This window comes from Daldinia loculata, assembly GCF_022478755.1.
Source record: "Daldinia loculata strain CBS 113971 unplaced genomic scaffold F4817scaffold_40, whole genome shotgun sequence".
NCBI lineage: Eukaryota > Fungi > Ascomycota > Sordariomycetes > Xylariales > Hypoxylaceae > Daldinia > Daldinia loculata.
In genome coordinates, this window is record NW_026054894.1 from 21,479 (window position 1) to 35,965 (window position 14,487).

Genomic DNA, 14,487 nt, shown 5'->3' on the forward strand with positions numbered 1-14,487 from the left:
AATTTTTTTAATTTTAAGCTTTATAATTTTTACTTCGGAAAAAGTAAAATTTTAACTTAAAAAAAAATAAAAAAAAATTTTCGAAATTTTTATAAAATTTTTTTTTTTTTTAAATTAAAATCGGGCAATCGTTTTTAAAATAAAAACAATTATATAAAATGAAATGGTTTTACGGTTATAAAATAGTTTTTATAAAATAAGATTTTAAAAGTGGGGATCAAGACCTACTATTCCCAAATTCTGACCAATCAGAGCCCTTAAAACCTAAAAACGTTGCGCCGTATGGAACCATTCCAATTTTGGAATCATTCTCCCAAACCCCTTTCCTCCGCTATGGTAGGTACCTATAGACAATCTAGAAGGAAATGAGGGGGATAAAAATAAAGACAAAAAGTATTAGTCTGGATGGGATTTAAACCCATGACCTTTCCAACCTCGACATCTCATCCAAGTTCGTTGCTCAGAAGCGCGTAATGATGGAGTGTGCTCCCACTACACCACCAGGCTTTGTATTTCTAGTTTGATACTGCTGCCTCGTCTCTTTCGAGTTATATGCTAGGCATCCTTGATGTCAGGCAGATGCCTAGATTGCTTACTCGAATTATGAGGTCGTACCTCCTACTCTTGTGCTGCAGTACCTATATGAATTCCTCTCATATGAAATGCATAGAAGCCTGTCATGCCTATCTTTAGCTACGAAAGCCTCTATAGATAAGGAGGAGAGACTAATGCATGCGACTATACATGCAATCCATTTAGTAGAGATAACACGTCCTCTAACTCCTTTGCCGTATCACTCTCTCCGTTCGTCCTACCCCGTAACTGCTCCGCAACCCCCCGTATAGCATTGGCTGAATGCACGTACCGCCTCCTCATGCCCGGATTCGCATTCGACAGTAATGTCGCGACGAGCTGCAATACATCCGCTTGAAAGTCGAGAAGTGGCTCGTTATCACAACTACCCTCTATAATCGGTACGTCGTACGCCGCCACGGCAGTCACCACGCCCATCCAGTCCTCAGGGGTCGTACCCTCGTTCTCTGCTACTATCTGCAAGACGAGAGTGATGCGGATACCGCGAATGATGTCCGCTTCCTGTAGGGCAGTACAAGTCGAGCTCTCTTCAAGGATCTTAAGCATATCACTCGAAAGTACTTTCCAGCCGTCGTACGAGTTGAAAGCATCAACTCCCTTCGATGTGCGGAGCACGCCTTCGAGCGCCGCAAGGACAGGGAGCCTGTAATCTAGTCCACTCGGTTGGGGTGAATTCGAACCACTACTTTGGTACAGTTCCATAAACATGTCCATCAGCCCAGCGCCCTCTTTCCTTAAAGCGTCACCATCGTCATCGCGGACCCAGAGCGCGATTGCGCGTATGGCAGAGAGTATGAAGGCATCCGTGGCTGCGCCCTCGTCTTTCGCGTCCCAGGCAAGCGTCTTATGGGAGCCGAAGTCTGTATGCGCGTTGCTGGTTCGTGCCTCCGGGTGCAATCCCTGAGCCCCTGCTACCGAGGCATCCCAGCGATCCCGTAGATACTCCATTACAACGGACAAGGTTTCGGCGATCGAGCTGCTGAGCTTAAGGACCAGATCAGGAGGCATCTTGAGCCAGGAATCTGCTGGATTTGCGCCTGGCTTGGGATTGTCCAGCTCCTCCATCCAGGAAATAAGTTGGCCGATGAAGGCTGTCAGAATGTCAAGTGCGGATGTGAGACGCTGCGAGATCCGCGGGTATTCCGGGTCGTTGAGCTTTTCTAGGAGAGAGGGCAGGGTTGCGCGTAAGTCTACTAGGATGAGATTGATGAAGAGGTACGAGAAAGGCTTTGAGGAGTCCTTCTCGTCAAGGAATAATAGCTGAGGCGTCGACTCCGGATATATAAGTAGTAAGGCGCCCGCGCAGTTTGTGTATGCGGAACGGCTGGCTGCGGTTGGTCTGTTGGTCACTAAGTTGCGTATGAGCTTGGTAACGGAGCCGAGCCATTTTGGATTTCTAGGGATGAGCTAAATGATGGTTAGAAGCTATCCACAAGGTCTACTGGCATAAGGTATCATACATTCTCGTTGAGATTCCTTAGAACATGGGATATGAATTCCAGCAGACTTGTTGCGTCGGTTCCAATGAAGGAGGACACAAAAGATTGAATTCCTTGGTCGATCTTAGTCCTCATCGCTTCCTGAGTAGCTTCATCTTCGAGGTCGGTAGGTCCCCTCTCCCAGGCCCAGATGAATATTGTGAGCACATGTGAGTGTTCTGGGGCGATTTCTATTAAAGGGGTCCAGTCATCGATATCAAGATCGGCGAAGCTTTTGGCGCCCCCAGGTACGGTAACAAGAGTTAGCAACGTCTCTATGATTACCTGGGTTGTCTCTTTGGAGCTGACCTTGTGTTAGTGTATGCGACTTGTAAGTGAGCAGTGATTTCCATTACCTGTAAAGGACGGCCTTGGCCAATCTTGGTATTCTACCAAGTAGTTTTGTGTCTTGCTTTGCGTCATCGGGCAACAGCACAGCAAACGTATGAATGACAGCGATTGCTAAGTCAAGCATGTCCTTGGAGCTCTTCTGCTCCGAGCTAGAGTGAGAACCGGTGCATAACAGCCTGTCTAGGAATTTGGGTGAAATAGAGTCCCATAATGAAACTATAACTTCTTTCTCACTCTGAAGTTCGGGGGAGTTGTCTAAGACGGACTTTAAAAGAGCCAACCCAACGAATCTGGAGGTATCATCTTTGGCCTTGAGAAGTTGCTGGATTTTCTCTATAGATGAAGTTGTAGTGTCGCTCGACCCGCCCTCTTCGCTGTTTTGTACTTGTAGCTTTGAGACATCTGGAATATCCATCTTCTCTCACTTATACGATATCAAAGCCTCAAGCCAGGGGCTTTTCTCAGGTGCTATGTTTACCTGACATTTGAGGATGAGTAGAGTAACTTGATATAGATCTCAACCCGTTGGCCTTAATCAAAGTAAGAATGTATTATGTATTGCTGATATCATTTCTTGGTTAGATGAAGTTCTTTCGAATTCTACTATGATTTAAGAGCCAATGAGAACTAGTGGTATTTTTGGGTATCTGCCAAGTCACAGTGGCTAGTCACAGTTACAGAGGGTCGGTAACTAGGTCCCTATCGGTAACAATTAAGCTCTTATCGTTATCGGCTAGGTACATGCATTAGGCATGTTAGTAGGTAGCGACAGCCAATTCGGACCCCCTACCATTGAACCTTCTGGTCGCAAAGCCGCAACGCGATCTTGCAGCCATGAAACCTAGACAATCTCCATATTTCGACTCAGTAACATAACATAGGCACCGCGTTATGGCAGATCGCATAACCGGGCCTTCGATATGGCAAGCAGCAGGAATTTCATAAATCCACACGAGGAAGAAGGCTCGTCGTCTTCCACTAGATCACCGAACGAACCGCGGCTCTCCAACAATGACGAAAGAGACGAGCTCGACTACTTGTTCGACGGGGACGATGGGGATGTACTAGGAAACGACCCCTTGAATGACGAATTAGCAGAGCCTATGAGCTTCAAGCGGAAACAAAAGCAGTCCATCTTCTCGCGGTCGAGTCGGTTACTATCCACATTAACGGGCAATCGCTTGGGATCGGCATCCCCACGATCACCGCATTCCGGTACCGAAACGCCAACGAGGCTAGAAGATCTGAATCCAGAGCGACCTGATAATACTTCCAATACGCCGAACGGTCAGAAAGAGGGGGCACCGCTTGATTGGTATGTTGAGGGGCCGGGCCGGAGAGTTGGATATGAGGATCTTACAGCCATCGATTGGATCTTCGAATACACGAAAGAACGACAACGTTTACGGGTGCTGTACTCAAGCGCGACGGGAATAGTTGGTTACATACGACAGCTTCTAGATTCCAGCCAGACATGGGTTATCCTCGTTCTGACGGGACTTGCCGTCGGTGGACTGGCAGCAGCTATAGACGTAGCCTCGGACTGGCTGGGTGATATAAAGACTGGTTATTGCACTTCAGGGCCCGAAGGAGGCGCATTCTATCTAAACAAGCAATTCTGCTGTTATGGCTACGATCAGGGCGCCAAATGCCTTGGATGGAAGCCCTGGGCCGCGGCATTAGGCATAGGGTCTACTGGTGGAAAGTGGTTTATAGAGTACTTCTTCTTTCTAATATTCTCCGTGAGTTCCTCGTCAAGCATTCCTAAGCATAAGTACCTAACTAATGCATTTATAGGTGACATTTGCCTTATGTGCTGGGTTCCTGGTTAAGGAGTACGCGATCTATGCTAAGCACAGTGGTATACCTGAGATAAAGACAGTACTGGGTGGTTTCGTTATTCGGCGCTTCTTGGGGACTTGGACACTCATCACCAAGTCTCTAGGATTAGTACGTCTCAAAATAGTATGTCAAATAAATAAGCTAACTGAGGATAGTGTCTTGCCGTCGCTTCGGGTATGTGGTTAGGCAAGGAGGGCCCTCTAGTACATGTTGCTTGTTGTTGTGCAAATCTGTTCATCAAACTATTCCCCAATATCAATACCAACGAAGGTGCGTATCACGAATAGTGATGGCTTTACAAGAGCGTGCTAACCCGAAGCAGCACGGAAACGAGAGGTGCTCTCTGCCGCTGCGGCATCGGGAATCTCTGTTGCATTCGGGTCTCCTATTGGGGGTGTGTTGTTCAGTCTCGAACAGTTGTCCTACTACTTCCCCGACAAGACTATGTGGCAGAGTTTCGTGTGCGCCATGACAGCAGCCGTCGTGCTACAGGCCTTCGATCCATTCCGGTCTGGTAAGCTTGTGTTGTACCAAGTCAAGTTCAGCACGGGTTGGCACGGCTTCGAGGTCATACCCTTTGCCATTCTCGGCATTTTAGGTGGTCTCTACGGCGGACTCTTCATCAAGGCTAATATGCGTGTGGCACAATGGAAGAAGTCAGCATCATGGCTTCCTGGCCCCCTAATACAAGTTGGCATCGTCGCTCTCCTGACGGCCCTGATTAATTACCCTAATTTCTACATGCGAGCCCAATCCTCGGAGCTCGTGTCTTCACTCTTCACTGATTGCGCATTGGTACTCGATGACCAATTCGGACTTTGTAAGACGGGCGCCGCGACGGCCGGCACTATCGTCTTATTACTATTTGCCGCCGTCCTCGGCTTCTTTCTCGCATCTATTACCTTCGGATTACAGATCCCCGCAGGTATCATTCTGCCTTCTATGGCTATCGGGGCTCTTTCGGGCCGGGCAGTCGGCATCGTCATGGAGATTTGGCAGCGCAATCACCCCGACTTCTTCGCCTTTAGTACTTGTGATCCCGGTAGACCCTGCGTGACGCCGGGCGTATACGCCATGATCGGCGCAGCTGCTACGCTCGCGGGCGTCACACGCATGACCGTCTCCATCGTTGTCATTATGTTCGAGCTTACAGGTGCGCTGACATACGTGCTCCCGATTATGGTGGCCGTGATGCTGTCTAAGTGGGTGGGCGACGCATTCTCGCGGCGCGGTATCTACGAGAGCTGGATCCACTTCAACGAGTACCCGTTCCTGGACTCGGGCGACGACGGTAGCGGCGCACAGCACGTGCCGGACATCCCGGCGTCGCAAATCATGACGCGCATTGAGGACCTAGTCGTGCTAACCGCGACGGGCCACACCATCGCCAGCTTGCGCGGAGTGCTCGAGTCGTGCGACTACCGCGGGTTCCCCGTGGTAAGTGATCCGCGCGACGCCATCCTGCTCGGCTATATTAGTCGCGCCGAGCTCGCGTACAACCTGGCAGCTAGCTCGCAGCCTCCGCGCAGCCTACCCCCCGAGACAGAGACATTCTTCTCGCACCAGCCGCTCGCGGACCCACGCACTACGCTAGACTTACGCCCCTGGATGGACCAGACGCCTCTGACGCTGCCCAGTCGTAGCACCCTCCACCTCGCCGTCGCGTACTTCCAGAAGCTGGGAGTGCGCTACGTGCTATTCAGCGACCGCGGTGTCCTGCAGGGCCTGCTCACCAAGAAGGACTGCTGGTATGTGCTCAACGGCGCCGAGGAGGGGCGGAGCACCGGGAGGGCTGGGCAGGTAGGGCGCGGAAGCGGGGATGATGATGACGGGGTGCCTGGCGCGGCGGGGGAACGGGGTGGTTTATTGGGACCTGATGATGGCTTGCTGGATTCGCCTGCGGATGATGCTAGAAGTGGGATCTTATAGACTTGTTACTAAGCTTGGTGTTATGTTTGCCTTAGGTACCTACCTAGGTATAGGACGGTACGGGAAGGCGCGTGATATAATAGGCGGGTTAATATTATGGAATATCTTGATTCTACTAGAAGTTTCCTTACAAGGGCGTGTTGATATGTATGTATGTATGTATGTACATACATGATGAAATATAATATCAGCATCCCGCACGCTCTCCTAAACTCACACCCGCTGCGCTCGCCGGTCACACGGGCCAATCAGACGGAGGAGAAAGCACTTGGATGAGTACAGAGACGGCACGATTTGGTGGCCACGCTTACGGGATGCTTGCTTGTTTGTTGTTTTCTTCCCTTTCCCGAAGAAAAAGAAAAAGCAAAAGAAGCAAAATGAGGCTCCAGAGTTATTTTAGCGGTGTGACAGGTATAGGTAGGTAGGCATAGTAGAATGATATAAGCTGCTTCGTTTTATAGGGCCGTTATATAGATACATACCGTAAGAGAAGCGAGATAAAACCTCGGCTTGTGATAGGCCGCCTTGTAGCGAGGTACGGAAATGCGAGGGAGTACGCGGGTATAGGTTGTTAATATAATATATATGTATGTATGTATGTGTTGGAAGGGCTTACGTGCTGGGTAACTTGTATGCCGATGTGTCAGGTACGTGGAGGGAGTGTGGTTATTGGAAGTATTCACGGGATTATAGAGCAATAGGTATTATCATGATTCAAGCGTGAACTTGGGGCATATGCTTTCTATTATATGTACCTCCCCCTTAATACTTGCACGTAGATATGTCGTAATAATAATAATAATCCATTCGCATTAATTAGAGCCGGGCCATGCTAGAAAAAAAAAACATCGGTCTCTTATGGATCTTATGTGGTATGGTTGCTTGCTCTCTATCGTAACATTATTGCTATTCCCGTTGCCAGGATCTCAGCCAGATGCAAAAGAAAACAAGCCACATCCCAGCCCGGTCTGAGACGAGAAAATGATGGGGTATCATGCCGTGGATGTATGAATCCCAACTCCCCTTCCATGCAGAAATTCACGCCTGCCTTGCACCCGCCGCGTACCTGTCCATATGTGCCCATATCCGTTCCCGCTTGGGCCGGCAAAAAAACAAAAAAAGAAACCCCTCCTCTTAGAAAGCTGCTCAATAATATAATAGAACACCTCTATTAAAACCATGCGCGAGGCTGAAATCTCACGATATGCTGCCGATCCATGGAAGATACCCTGCCTAGCCCTGATTCGTCGCACTTCTTGTCTGAGCTGCGTCTGCACCACGTCAGTCGGACGGTGAAGTAACATCTCCCTATCATGTGCTCAACTACGTCATGAAGAAACAGCTGGCCGCTTTCCTTTCTTGTTGGCTGTCATGATCTTCAGTTCGAGATGGTAGTAGGACTTTTGGTTTTTGCCCTTCTTTTCCTTCGGGTCGACTTTCGTTCGGCAGACGGGGCAGGTCTTCTTCATATTATCGATATGAAGTGCCGAATGCAGACATTCGGAGCAGAATAGGTGACCTAATAATATGCAAGTTAGTAACAAAATTTGCAGTAGTAATTAAGTACAGGGTCCAGTTCCGACATACCGCAGTGTGTGACAGTCAAGTAAGAGGTGTCATCCATGCAAATTACACACTGAAATTTGCCAATCTTGATGCGGTTGTCAACCTTGGGAGCCATAAGCTCCGGTGGGACTTCAGCGGCATTAGATAGATCAATAGTTTCATGACCATCGTCGTTGGCGGGCCCACTGCAACCATCATCGACAAACGGATTTTGGTCATTTGGCTTCCATTTTAATCTGGTTGATCGGCTGGAGTTCTGGAGAGAAGATTGAGATGTTCGCCGTCTCTTGGAAGCCGAATCACTATTTGCGCCGACGGCGGCTCGCTTTCTGGGAGGCATGGCAGGCGTTGTAGGGTCGACTCCCGAGATAGAATCGAAATCCGGCTCCTCCTTAGTCAGGTCGACAAGGTGTCCTTTGTTACTTCTTGAGCAACGAGGACCAGTTGTTGGCATTGCTTCTCCGACCTCAAGAGGTTTAGGTAGGTGGGGAATATGTGATCGAGTAGGCGGGAGAGGGCTGCTGTTGATGGGAGGAAGTGACGGCGATGAAAAATCGCCGTCAGCTAAGGCAGCAAGGTAGTAGTCGTCACCGTTCGGGTGAGGAAGTTGTGTGTGAGGGTTGTAAGTGTTAGATGTTGACGACCTCTGTCCCTGGGCTCGTGGTGGGGCGACACCGGGGTGGGTTTCGGGGTGGAAATTAAATGATGAGCGAGGCAACCGCCGTAGACTCGAATCGAATCCGGGAAATGCAAATTCTGGCCTAGTAGACCCCCAACTAGGCCTTCCTTGACCGTGATTGTAATGGTTGGTGGGCGACGACGTGTTGTGGTCGTGAGGTGGATAACGAGGTACGTAAGAATCGACCTGCTGGAAGGAATCGAAAACGCCGGAGAATTGGCGCTCGTTCAGTAGGGAGGGTATAGAGGGTAACTGGTAACTCGAGTAGTCCTGCTGATTCGGGTTGAAAGGGGTTGAATTCGCTGGAGTAGGTGGTTGTCCGAAAGGAACTGGGCGATTAAAGATACTGTAGTCGGAGAAGTCGACGGCGCTGGCAAATGCGGTTTGCGCGGGATCTAGATCGGGTTGTGATACTACTGGGTCGCACGTAGCCAGGTTTTAGCCTCCTTTTTCTTGACAGTGCGAGATCTGATTACCTTGGATTATGTGAAGTTCAGTTTGAGGGGGGTGAATTACTTGCAGGTATGAGGTTTAAGAGTACAATATGTGAGAAGTTTAAAAGAGACTGTTTTGAGAAAAAATGCTAATAAAGTGGGAGAATACCTCTGTATGCCATTATTTCCTTTTTCTTTTTTTTTCTTTTTTTTCGCGGCTGAGGAATGTAGAATGGAAAATGCGAAGTGACTAAAAAAAGGGTTGGACGGTTGATTTCCGCCTCTGAGGATTGAGGAGCCGCAGCAACAATAATAGCAAACTTGAGCTTAAGTGCCTTTTTTTTTTTCGCGTGATTGTCCTCTGGTACAGCTGGTGGCGATTTGTTATCGGCGATAAAGACAGTCGTTCTTGCGCCAAAGTATGTAGGTACGGCTGGTACGGCTGGTACGGGTATTCCAGGTATTCCAGGTATTCACGGACCTGGTGGTAGCCGCTTCCCAGGATGCGCAATTGCCAGGCTGCCAGGCTGCCAGGTGATTACAATAACAGCAAATTACCTAGGAGGCAGTTATCTCGGTAAATTGGTAGAAGACAAATCCCAAATGCTTCTTTCCTCGACTAAGTTATTCCTACACCTCGCTGCTCGAACATGCTATTCGATTCGTTGATGGATGCGAATGGAGTCGCCGGCTAGGAGAGTCGTGATTTGATTTTTCTTCCGACTTTTCTCTTTCTTTCTTTTTCTTCGCTCAGTTTGGAGTTTGGCAAAAAGAAGAAGAAAATATGTAAGCATTCGTCGGAAACTCGGTACGAAGATGAGGTGAGGTTTTTGCTTTGCACAGGTGGCTACATGACTACCTATGTAAGCTACCTATTTAACTGATTCCTGGCCGGGTACGATCATGCATCCACAACTGCATACATATACTCCGTGTGGTGGTAACAAGTCGGACTATCAATTGGAGCCACCTGGGACACCGTCCGCTCCTCCCCCAAACGAATCTAACAGGCAGACAGGTAGCCATACAATGCATACCTAAGGTAATAATGTTCTACACTTGTAAAGTTCAAGCAACATTACTAATGTAAATGTAAGGTAGTCGAGACGGAGAGAACGGCATGCACTGTTTAAGATACGTACCTAGGTACCTAATATATGTAATCCGTACATCCATGCCCCTAAACCCGTGCGCTTATACGTTTGCACAAGAGATCCAATACAGCTCAGGTACGGTTGAATCCTACCAATCTGCACATGAAGCTACCCCTGTCGTGCCTTTTCTGTCTCCCACTTACATATCAGGTATTTACGACATCAGTTTTTTTTTATCTTCTCTCCTTTTGACAATAAACTACAAACTACCGCATAGAAGAAGAACATTAATACTAGGCTAACTCTGTAGTAGGTAGTTTTCGTATTATCTACGTAACTACCAGTGGAGTTCGTGTTGAGAGTTTGGTTGGCGGCGTTTCAACATTTCGGAAAAAGGATTACACTCTCTCGTTGCCTTCATTGGTATTTTCGACGTTACCTTTTAGGGATCTCTGTACGAGGATCAATATATGACGAGCATAGTTGGTACTATACAAACGCCTCCTCGTAGGGATGTGTCTAAATCTGCCATGAGACATGGTACGGCATAGCTTACTGCATCTAGACCGACCCTCGCTTGTCATAAGCTTATTTGAGTTTTGCAGCACATTACGAATTGTCTATGCACGGAGGCATTGCTGGCCACAGTGGTTAGATATGTGATATATATCTACATCTGCGCGTTGATCACACTACACCCGTTCTCGACATCCGTACTTCAAGAGCCAATGGCAAATAGCACGGCTTCCCGAGACAGCGGACAGCAGACATCGCTTTTACTATGCTCGGGCGGAGGAAGGCCCGCATCGAGGTACGAAGTAGATGTAAGTGAATACTTTTTAATTGTGCAATAGTAGAAAACCTCGTGATCATTCAGATGAATGCCCCCATCGTCTTAGTTACCGAGTAGGTAGATGCACGCTGGGCTATTCTACTAACTCTTCCGCCCCGTCCCGTATGTGCCACTTCCGTCGCTTGAAATGCGAACAGCATCCATTAGCGGTTGGAAGACAAACTATTCATACCAATAGGATTTATTTTCGGTTACCGAGAATCGCCAAGATGTCCCTCGCCCCATTGAATTACTAATGAAATGTAGGTAATTTAATGAGTAGATGCCGCCAGGTCAGTCGGAGCATATTTCAGGAAGTAACATCCCCATCTTATCAACCGATTCCTAGAGTAATGGTGGCGCTTCTTATTAACCCCGGGTCGTCCTCTTCTGGCGGTTCGAAAATTTCCAAGCAAAGATCGAGCACAGGATAAGGCCAACTACGCCCAGCCCAATGGCCACGCTGTTATTCGATGAGAATTAGTAGTTGCTTGAAGTATAGGGGTTCAAACTATATCCCAAAAACAGTAGTTTCGAATCAGACTGCCCAAGAAGTCTCAATCTCTCAAAACCGAAAGGGGAAGAACGAAATGACTCCGAGTTACTCACTACCAAGCTCCCCTATATCCCTTCAAAATGTCCTCAGCGGTCACTCCGCCATTATTCACGTGGAGCTCAACGGTTCCAGCAACGCCCAACGCAAGCGCACCACTATAGTTCACCACTGTGGTAACTAAGCTGGCTGCAATGCCTTGATGCTCGCTAGATACCAAATCCGAAAGCATAAGTGTCGCCGCTGGAAAGCTCAAATCCATTCCCCAGGTGATAATCACATTGCAGAGGAAAGTTTGTGTCCAATACGTCTGGTTAATAGGGGTTGTTGCGATGAGGGTAGTGCCGATGGTAAAGGCTAATAGTGCGAGGGCCATCACAACCGCTGGTCCTACACGGTGAATGATCATACCCGTAGTAATAGCTGCTGCAATACCACTGACCAAAATCGGACTATGCATTGCCGTGGCCAGGAGAGGCGGCGCGCCTCGCAACACCTCATAAAACCCCCAAATATAATAAATATAAATTCCAAAGCAGCCCCAACCACAAAAGACGGCGCCAAGGACGAAAAATACCCCCGAGTTGACAGCCTCGAGTGGTATCAAAGGTTTACTGGCGTACTTCTCAACAAAGATAAAACTCACGCATAGCAGGGCTCCTGCTATCAGAAGCCCGGGAACACATGGGTTCTGCCAGCCCTTGACGGATGCTTGGTTCCAAGAAACACTGATGAGAATAAGACCACTAACGCCTGTTAGAGCACCGGGGACATCCAGCTCGGCACATAATGCTTTTAACCCCCCCGGCGACACTCTGCTCCTTTCCGGGGACAACTCACTTGGTATCACGAGTGCACCGGCGAGAGTAGTGAATATTAATAGAAGGGATAAGCCAAAAAATGCATACGGCCACCACGCCAGTGCCAGCAGGCTTGTAAATGCCGGCGAGATGATAGCAGAAGCTGGGGCCATGGCCCCAAAGATGGCGAACAACATAGCCTTTCGTTGCCCAGGTACATAGGTGACGCCCAATAGCGCTACGGCGTTTGGGACTATTAGTGCTGGGCCGAGACCTTGCATGATACGCGCAAAAAGGAAAGCAGCGTAAGGTCGAGGCGCGTAGATAGATAAGCCGGCGACAAGCGAGAACAGCGCAAACCACGTATTGCCGACGAGGAAGATGAGCTTGTGGCCATAGACGTCCCCAAGGCGGCCTGCCAGGAGAATGAACGTCCCCGTTAAGCCATATCCAGCAATAAGCCACACAAGTTGTCCTGGGCTCGTGGCGCCCAGATCAGAACCTATAAGGCGAAGGATGCAGAGAGCTTGATGAAATCCGGAATCTATTTAGTTTTAGTCAGATGGCTCACGAATAACTTAGAGTAGAACGCGATTCCGAGGACCGACTCACGAGGTGTAAAATTGGCCGTTGACACAACGACGAAGAAGGCCAGCTCGTGAATAACCGACATAGGTTTGCCAAGGAAGATATGTGCCCTCGGATGCCCTTTGCTCCCCTTCTTCTCTAGGTCGCTGTCAAGGCTTGACTGGTTTTGGCAATCATCCTTTCCCAGACCGGGTGATAAACTTTTGCCATCTACGTCGTGGATCGGTGATGCTGGTGCACTGTCCCTCCGGACTGTGTCTTCGAAATTGTCCCTCCTGTTGTATCCTAAGGATGCGTGCTCGTCCGTATGACACCCTGGAGCTTCCGGTAACACATTCGAATCCATGAGGCCTTTCTACCCTAGATAGCGGCGGTGGCTGATTGTGATAATAGGACTCGCCGTCTGATTATCGGATACTAGGCTAGCAAGGACGAGTCCAAAGGTTCATACTTATATACACACAATCCATGGAAGACCTATACCCGGTCCTGAATATACGTCCCTATGTTTAGACACTGATGAGGGCTATCAAGTCGATTCGTATGATGAGGTCTTGTCGGACTCCGCCCACGCATTAAGTCTTGACAGACGGTCTCGGAAAGAGCTGAGACTTATGTGAAAGCGTAGTCAAGAGATCTCTGTAGCACGCGACTATCTAGCTCCCTCAACTGCCGATACTACGCAATATTCCCTTTTTTGCCTCTTGCTCCTCTGTGCTAGGCCATACGGCGGGAACGATGTACACTTCTCCCTCTCTCCCCTTTCCTCTCTCGAGTTTACTCCACCACTTGGTGCAACCATCTCGTGCTAGTATCACGAGCTGGGCGAGTACCTGGCATACAGGGGATCCTCTGCACAGGAGCTACCTTATCCGCCTTTCTGGATTCGCGCTCGTCTTAGAAATCTAAGCACCTGGTAATATCGCAAGTTTTTAAATGACATTCTCTACGCCTTTCTTGGCAAGAAGGCAGAGCGAGCGAAACGTTGTCTCCCATGGTGCTACGTATGTGCGCGCACGTACCGTACCTCTTCCCATGCGGATGAAACTATATGAGGGGAGAGGAAGGGGAGATTCAAGAATAGACACTCGGGGAACGAAGTTTGCTAACGCATTTCGCTTCCCCCTTTCCCGTAAGATAAAGTTTCGGGAACGGAAGGCATGTAATCAGCGATGTCTCGAGCCAAGACCCGAACATCACGGTCACCTTCGGCCAGCGAGGAAATTGGTCCGAGACCTTTCGGCAAAGCGTTCGCAGACAAACTACCTAACCTAGGTACCTAGCCCATGTGTCTGTGGCGCATAGATCTAGTACGCGAGCTCGTGGAATTTGTCTTAATTATGATGCGTGGCCGTACGTTGTATATCGTTGCTGCGGGCGGTACCAGGGGTGATTCACCTTGCTTCAGCGAGGCCATGGTCTAGGGCATGGTGTCTGTCTGATATTATCGTGATTTCGGCATGCGAGACTGGATTCGTAATCTGCTACGGGTCAATGTCTCTAGCTACCGGCTACCAGCTACCGAACTGTTGGAAGTCTGTCCTTCCACTACCGAGTTGGTTTACCGCAGCACGCGCCTGTCCATATGTCTCAGTGCGAGACGTTTAATTAGTCTATATCGTAGTATTATAAGAGAGGCCTACCGTACTAGAAGTAAAGCTCGAGACCAAAGACTGCTAGGTTCCTCGAATTAACACGCATCTCATATCTTCAACCAAAGCCATGAAGTTCCTACTGGAGCTACCAG

The 14,487-nt window shown here is 48.8% G+C and overlaps 4 protein-coding genes and 1 non-coding gene across 5 annotated transcripts; 1 reads left to right on the plus strand and 4 right to left on the minus strand.

The window, feature by feature from the left end:
• Nucleotides 1-172: 172 nt before the first annotated feature.
• Nucleotides 173-3,011, minus strand: F4817DRAFT_343641 (DUF1941-domain-containing protein). Its single transcript, XM_049304054.1, has 3 exons — nt 2,429-3,011; nt 2,055-2,376; nt 173-2,001 (listed from the first exon to the last, which is right to left on the minus strand). Exons 1-3 carry the CDS (start codon nt 2,836-2,838, stop codon nt 739-741), a joined length of 1,995 nt encoding a protein of 664 aa, XP_049157060.1. The 5' UTR covers nt 2,839-3,011; the 3' UTR covers nt 173-738.
• Nucleotides 398-507, minus strand: F4817DRAFT_t115. Its single transcript has one exon. It is a non-coding gene; the product is annotated as a tRNA-Asn (tRNA).
• A 205-nt stretch (nt 3,012-3,216) lies between the features above and the next one.
• Nucleotides 3,217-6,395, plus strand: F4817DRAFT_182698 (chloride channel). The gene is made up of 4 exons (XM_049298373.1): nt 3,217-4,165; nt 4,221-4,373; nt 4,421-4,535; nt 4,588-6,395. The coding sequence occupies exons 1-4, from the start codon at nt 3,344-3,346 to the stop codon at nt 6,192-6,194; spliced, it is 2,697 nt and encodes an 898-aa protein (XP_049157061.1). The 5' UTR covers nt 3,217-3,343; the 3' UTR covers nt 6,195-6,395.
• Nucleotides 6,396-7,400: 1,005 nt separating this feature from the next.
• On the minus strand, nt 7,401-9,415 carry F4817DRAFT_182718 (uncharacterized protein). Its single transcript, XM_049298374.1, has 3 exons — nt 9,043-9,415; nt 7,782-8,855; nt 7,401-7,713 (listed from the first exon to the last, which is right to left on the minus strand). Exons 1-3 carry the CDS (start codon nt 9,053-9,055, stop codon nt 7,523-7,525), a joined length of 1,278 nt encoding a protein of 425 aa, XP_049157062.1. The 5' UTR covers nt 9,056-9,415; the 3' UTR covers nt 7,401-7,522.
• A 1,753-nt stretch (nt 9,416-11,168) lies between these two features.
• F4817DRAFT_360055 (MFS general substrate transporter) lies at nt 11,169-12,825 on the minus strand (the record flags this gene model as incomplete). Its single annotated transcript, XM_049306228.1, has 3 exons — nt 11,169-11,262; nt 11,409-12,696; nt 12,765-12,825. 3 exons carry the CDS (start codon nt 12,823-12,825, stop codon nt 11,169-11,171), a joined length of 1,443 nt encoding a protein of 480 aa, XP_049157063.1.
• Between the last annotated feature and the right edge of the window lie 1,662 nt (nt 12,826-14,487).

What these genes read in the sequence shown, in the direction of transcription:
- F4817DRAFT_343641 (XM_049304054.1), bottom strand. Translation starts at nt 2,838, where the DNA reads ATGGATATTCCAGATGTCTCAAAGCTACAAGTACAAAACAGCGAAGAG. An exon ending in GCCAAGGCCGTCCTTTACAG is followed by an intron (nt 2,377 to 2,428) that starts GTAATGGAAATC and finishes ACACAAGGTCAG; the next exon opens with CTCCAAAGAGACAACCCAGG. An exon ending in TAAGGAATCTCAACGAGAAT is followed by an intron (nt 2,002 to 2,054) that starts GTATGATACCTT and finishes ACCATCATTTAG; the next exon opens with CTCATCCCTAGAAATCCAAA.
- F4817DRAFT_182718 (XM_049298374.1), bottom strand. An exon ending in CTTGACTGTCACACACTGCG is followed by an intron (nt 7,714 to 7,781) that starts GTATGTCGGAAC and finishes GCATATTATTAG; the next exon opens with GTCACCTATTCTGCTCCGAA.
- F4817DRAFT_182698 (XM_049298373.1), top strand. Translation starts at nt 3,344, where the DNA reads ATGGCAAGCAGCAGGAATTTCATAAATCCACACGAGGAAGAAGGCTCG. An exon ending in TCACCAAGTCTCTAGGATTA is followed by an intron (nt 4,374 to 4,420) that starts GTACGTCTCAAA and finishes AACTGAGGATAG; the next exon opens with TGTCTTGCCGTCGCTTCGGG. An exon ending in CAATATCAATACCAACGAAG is followed by an intron (nt 4,536 to 4,587) that starts GTGCGTATCACG and finishes AACCCGAAGCAG; the next exon opens with CACGGAAACGAGAGGTGCTC.